General features: G+C 42.7%; 1 protein-coding gene across 1 annotated transcript; it reads right to left on the bottom strand.

Annotated features, from left to right (window-relative positions):
- Window positions 1–1,108: 1,108 nt before the first annotated feature.
- LOC142295005 (uncharacterized) lies at window positions 1,109–6,194 on the bottom strand. The gene is made up of 2 exons (XM_075338074.1): window positions 6,019–6,194; window positions 1,109–5,127 (listed from the first exon to the last, which is right to left on the bottom strand). Exon 2 carries the CDS (start codon window positions 5,080–5,082, stop codon window positions 3,658–3,660), a length of 1,425 nt encoding a protein of 474 aa, XP_075194189.1. The 5' UTR covers window positions 5,083–5,127; window positions 6,019–6,194; the 3' UTR covers window positions 1,109–3,657.
- Window positions 6,195–6,437: the final 243 nt, after the last annotated feature.

The raw sequence follows: 6,437 nt of genomic DNA on the forward strand, positions 1-6,437 counted from the left end.
GGCAGAAGGTGGATTTCTCTGATGACCCTTCAGTTGAATTACACCACAGCTGCCACAAATACTGCAGGAGACCTACTGGAGCCTGTATGGATCCAGAAAACAGTTAAGTTTGGTGGTGGAAAGATCATGGTCTGGAGATACATTCAGTATGGGGTTTGCGAAACATTTGCAATGTGGAAGGCAATATCAATAGCCTAAAATATCAAGAAGTATTAGCTACCTCTTACATTCCCAATCATGAAAGGGGTCAAATTCTGCAGCAGGATGGTGCTCCATCCCATACATCCATCTCTACAACAAAGTTCCTCCTGGCAAAGTAGATCAAGGTGCTCAAGGACTGGCCAGCCCAGTCACCAGACATGGACATCATTGAGCATGTTTGAGGTGGGAAGAGGAAGAGGAAGCTTGGAAGACAAAACCAAAGAATCTAGATGAACTTTGGGAGGCATGTAAGACTGAATTCTTTGCTACTCCTGATGACTTCATCAATAAATTGTATGAATCATTGTTGAACCGCATGGACGCAGTCCTTCAAGCTCATGTAAGGCACACAAAATTTTAAATATGGCTGTAATAGCACCACAACTTCATTCACCAATGTTATGCAACATATCTTTGTATTAGAAGTTAATTATTTGTTTGAATTTCACATTACTTTCTGTGGGCCACAAAACTATTGTCTTGCCAAAATCTGACCTTTCTGTGTTCATTAAATGATCAATATTTCAGCTTTGCAGCAACTTTATTTTCATGACCTAAACCAAATTTGGGAGGGTTTCAGCTTTCAAAAAATAATTTATGAAACCAATGGATGAATTTACAGTCAGGTTATAAGCTTTTATTTACATAACATGGATAAACGACAGAATTTCTGTCAGGGACTGTATATCGTATGCTAATGAGTGCGGGGACTAGTTCCAAGGGCGTTATATTCCCTGACTAGTCCGCCCTCTTAGCATGTTAGTAAGCCCACAGGGGCATGCTAACATGCTATTAAATCCAGCAGGGACGGTTAGGCAGGGATTAGCAATATGCGGCTAAAACTTCTCGTGGTTCGGGGTGCATATTGCACCTGACAGGTTCCCTTTAATAATAATAATGAGATGACTCTGCTAAGTTTTTTCCAATCTATACAACAAAATTGAGAAAACAGGAATTGTCAGTCTATTGTGTTCAGTATTAATAGGAGGAAGATAATCACATAAAAATAAGAAAAATATAAACAATTACAAAAAAATATACATGTTCATAATAAAACTTGCCATTTTCCTATGATACATTCCATAAAAAATGGATCGTCAAAAAATTTCACAATACCATCTGCATACATTATTTCAGAGATCCCTTAGACCTGAGCAAGAACAAGCTGAAGATGTGTGAGACAGGCAAAGGCTGAATATTCTTGAACTCATGATCCCTCCTATCACTTTTTAATATCAAAATTTCACAGCCATTCTAACATGGATTTTCAAAGTAAGTACATGAGCTACATCAGGTCTAGCATATCTCCTTTATAATGTATACAGTTTGTGTTGTGAAATTTGGGGACAAAACCTATTAAAGCTTACTCGTCATTTTAATTTTTATTTCATATATTGATAGTATATATGCACATAAGCAACTTTGCAATATCAGAGAAATTTGCTTCTTTCCTTCTGGATTGATCTTTAAAATCTCTAAAATCTGTATTCAGTGAAGACAACTTTCTCATTACTGAGATAGGAAGTTGCATTTGGGGTAATAGAGAAGGGAGAGGGAGGTGAATGAGGAGGAGGAATGAGCATGAGATGGACATAGACAATCTGCTGGAAGTTTTCACCAAACAATAGTTTCAGTTCTGCATAGACTTTTATGACAACTGTCTGTTTCGGCCTGATGTGATCTCGGGGTGATGTGGGATCACGTCACAGCTTATTGTTGATCGCAGATCTGCTTTAGTGCCCACTCGCCATTTAAGGCCGCTTTAAACGCTGCGACATCGCTCAAGCGATCTCGTTGGGGTCACGGAATTTGTGTCGCACATCCGGTCGCTTTAGCGATGTCGTTGCATGTGACACCTATGAGCGATTTTGAATCGTCGCAAAAACGTTCAAAATCGCTCATCGGTGACATGTTCCCCTATTCTCGATTATCGCTGCTGCTGCAGCCAGCAACGTAGTTCCTTGTTGCTGCAGCAGCACACATCGCTGTGTGTGACACCGCAGGAACGACGAACCTTCCCTTACCTGCGTCCGCCCGCAATGAGGAAGGAAGGAGGTGGGCGGGATGTTACATCCCCCTCATCTCCGCCCCTCCGCTTCTATTGGGCGGCGGTTCAGTGACGCTGCTGTGACGTCGCTATGATGCTGAACGAATCGACCCCTTAGAAAGGAGGTGGTTCGCTGGTCACAGCGACGTCTCTAGGCAGGTAAGTAGTGTGACGGGTTCGCGCGATGTTGTGCGCCACGGGCAGCGATTTGCCCGTGTCGCACAACCGATGGGGGCGGGTACGCACGCTAGCGATATCGGTCACGATATCGCAGCGTGTAAAGCGGCCTTTACCCTCAGTTGGAGTATATTTTATTTAATCTGGTACTGAAGGGGTTAAGGTGCATTTCTGCAGAGATTTACCAGGCAGTTGTAATCTCAGCTGCAGCCATTCCCTTCTGCTATAAATATCCGCTCCTCACTCCTCCCTATGTTGACTATAGCTCAAACCTTAGCTGTCCATGTTGAAGGAGCTTGTCTCCGCAGAGCTGTGGTGTTGCTACAGTTGCAGCAGCGAAGCTCCTGCTGAAGAAACCTTGGAGAACTCGTTGTGTCTTTAGCCTCCGGTTTCTCTTACCTACCTCGTGTTGTCTTATTTGCAGTTGTGTGATTAACATCTCACTGGCCTTCACTAGTCAGGGTGACTTAAGAGCCAGTGAAGGCCTAGGCACGTGATTGGCGCCAAGGGAAAGGACCCACATTAGGGATCAGCCTCAGTTGAGTGTTAGGAAGTGACCCTGCTCTCCTCTCCCTTGACCCAGGTCACTACATTGTATTGTTTCCCCGGTGTACCCTGTATGTTGCGACACTCACCGGAAGGCCCATCTACACCTGGAAGGACCCCGGTAGTCACTGTGTGACACTGTCATTTCCTATATAATGGGAAAATCTGTATTCACCGAAGATAGGTTTTACTTGTAAATTGAGAACTTTTAGAATGAATGATCAGTCCATGAGGAGAAAGAAGCACATTTCTCTAATAAGATATATCACAAAGTTTCTTATTTACACATATACTATTGAATTATGAAAAAAATTAAAACAACAGTTACTCTTCAATTATTTACAACGGCATGTAAAATGTCTCACAATCAGATTGAAACGGGGTACATGATATCGTTCAGGGTTAGCAAATAAATTACATAACATAATAACCATAGATAATCAACAGAGCAAATTGCGTTATTTGGGTAGAATATATATATATTCTACCGTAATAATGCAATATATCTAGTTATATAAATATATATTGATAGATCTGTGTACCATATGTCTCCAATATGTTGAGTGTCAAAAGTGCATTTGAATTTGCTTGAGTAAGTAATCAACCTTAATCTTTCATAAGTCAAACCAAGTGAAGCCATGTGAAGTGGGATCAGTTGGAAAAAATCCATAAATCCAATAGTTGGGTCAGGATCCACTCTGCTGTTGAAAGTCAAATTCACATTTCACACTGCTGATGCTGTCTACGCTGGGCTTGCTAACAACCCGTGGGTGGGTTTTGCTGAAGGGAAAGGTCTCTGACCTTGCAATGACTCTGCACCCAGGTTCTTTGGTGGGTTCTACATCTTTGTCAGGACTTTTGTTCGCCCCGGTTTCAGTTGCTTGTTGCTTTTTGAATTCTGGGAATGTAAAACGTCTGAATAGTTTGTTTCCAAGCACAGTGAAAGGATTACTGGAACTAACTGGGGGCAGAGCGGTGGCAGAATTCTTGCTGCGGTTGGCCAACTGTTCTCTGTCTGGGGGTGTAGGTGTTAGAAGGGTTGATGGAAGGCTGCTCCTTTTTTGATAATATGTGTCATTGAATCTGCGTAGTCCTGCATCATTGGAGCAACCAGGCAAGTGATCCTTGGCTCCCAAATGTTTTGAGGGAGGGTTGGCGGACAGTGGGGTAAGTAAGATGCCCAATGGTCCAGGTAAAGGGGCAAGAGTAGGTTCATGTTGCTTCCCCGGACGTGGGGAATACAGATTGGTGGAGATCTGGATGGAAGCACTGCTCAAAGCTGGCAGATGTAGCCCAGTTCCCTTACGATCTCCAGAACGTCCACCATATTGGAGGCTAAATGATCGAGGTCTGGGATTTAATACATTAGAAAACCCCAAAGAGCCAGCACCACTGTTGCCTTTATCTCCATCTTCTTCCTCAATAGAGTCCATTGACTCAAGATGACGATGAGTGGCAAGAGATCGGCTCCTCCCCAGAAGAAAACTGTGTGCCCCTCCTCGTAGCATAGTTTGCTGCTGGTCATTACAAGGGCAAATGGAAGGCTCATGGGTATCATTTTTACGTCCTAAGGTGCCCCCAGATAGTGCCAGTTCACATTCTTTGTATCCTAGATATCGAGCCACATCTAAAGCCGAGTTACCAACACGATTAGCTCGATCTATCTGTAACCCTAGTCTCTTGAAGGCCCGGGCAAGAAAATCCAGCACTGGTGCATGCCCGGACACTGAAGCATAAATAAGAGCGGTGTTACCCCATAAGTCTGGTAACTCGGGGTCTGCTCCATTTTGTACCAAAATCTTGACTTCCTGTAGGTGGCCCCTCTCGCAAGAGTAGCTGAGGGCAGTACGTCCTGCACGATCCCGGCTGTTTACTTCCGCACCCCTCTCCAGGAGTAGTTGCATATACTTCTGACGGGTACGTGGCTCAGGAAGGAGAGAACTGCAAATTAGAGGGGTTCGACTCAAATCCCCTCCTCGAGTGTTGACTATTTTGCCATCCAGGGCATCAAGGATGAAACGAACCAGGTGCATCTGGTCATTGGACATGGCCTCCAGCAATGCCTGGGTGCCACTGTGCTCTTCTTTTGGTTTTCCAGGCACTTTAAGCATGGCAATTGCTGAGGACTTCTCTTCTGATATTCTAGGAAATCTTTCCTATAAAATGTGATATCTTGTTATAAATATGAGTCTTTATATACAGATTACTATAATCTCTATAACGCAGCGGAGGTGAGTTTGTGGTTTAGCATAACTGAATGTGATCTCATAGTGAATTGTCTATGTGTTTTTTTTAATTAGGCTGCTACTACATTGTCATAACTCATAGTGCAGAATACAGTTAAATTACAACTTCAGCTCTGCTACATCCATACTTCACTATATAACATTCGGAGCCTTGTAGAAGCCAATAAATAAACCCTATAATATGGTGTAAATGAAAATCTAATTTCTCCTAAGCATCTTTCCTCACACTTTCACCAAAAATCCATTACTTCTCTAATAAGTGAACCCATTTTCCTATGTTTTACTGTCTTGTACCCTGCTATTAACTCCGCATACCCTTACTGTGCGCTGCCATTCAAAGCTGCTATTAATTACACCTACCCTTAATGGAGTATATTTATAGATTTCTACCACATCCGTAATCTCCAATATAATTCCCATTCAGCTCTAATACCCAATAATGAAGATATTACGGATGTAGCAAGTTCAATGAGACACAACATATGTACTTGTATTATCACCATCTATTATGTGTGCGTATATAAAATGAGAGCTAAAAAAAAATTTACATTATACTAATTCAGAGAAATTCTCAATCAAAAGGTTAAATGACAAACTCAGCTCTGCTGCATCTGATGATTATGATAATTCTTTTACTAGGAAATTAGACTCTTAAAATCCTCTGATCGATTTATCAACAGCAACCATGTCCTGCAGTCCTATGTAATATAAATGGTCACGACGCACAGAGCTCTGTGATCCTTGAGTCCTTTGAGACAGTCACTGATGGAGGATATCCATCTCACAAGGTTATATCCTCACCTGAATCCTGTCCCTCCACTTAGTCCTCTCTTATGTGACTGTGCCGGGATGTCCTTGGCACTCAGGTCTGCCACTTCTTACTCTTTCAGTCCATGGTCGGTAATGAAGCCTCCTGCTCGTTGCTTTTCATTGTCCAACTTCATTATGAATGGCTGCTGCCTCCTTTTCCTCTGTTTATAGGGTTTAATTTAAGGGGGCGTAAATAACATGACTCCTGTGTCAACCCACAGCTGTGTTGTAAGGCTGCTCGGAGACTCATTGTTAGGTGTCCATCCTCCTTGTGGGAGAGACTGGGGTGGGGGCTTCTCACAGAATAGAAGCCTAGAACCTGTTGCAGTGAATAGCTCATTAACTCTTTTAGTCCTGCAATGCACTAACCTACACGTTACACATGTGCATTGGGTTGGTTCTGGAAATGA

This window comes from Anomaloglossus baeobatrachus, chromosome 3, assembly GCF_048569485.1.
Source record: "Anomaloglossus baeobatrachus isolate aAnoBae1 chromosome 3, aAnoBae1.hap1, whole genome shotgun sequence".
In the NCBI taxonomy this organism is placed as follows: Eukaryota; Metazoa; Chordata; class Amphibia; order Anura; family Aromobatidae; genus Anomaloglossus; species Anomaloglossus baeobatrachus.

What these genes read in the sequence shown, in the direction of transcription:
- LOC142295005 (XM_075338074.1), bottom strand. Translation starts at nt 5,082, where the DNA reads ATGCTTAAAGTGCCTGGAAAACCAAAAGAAGAGCACAGTGGCACCCAG.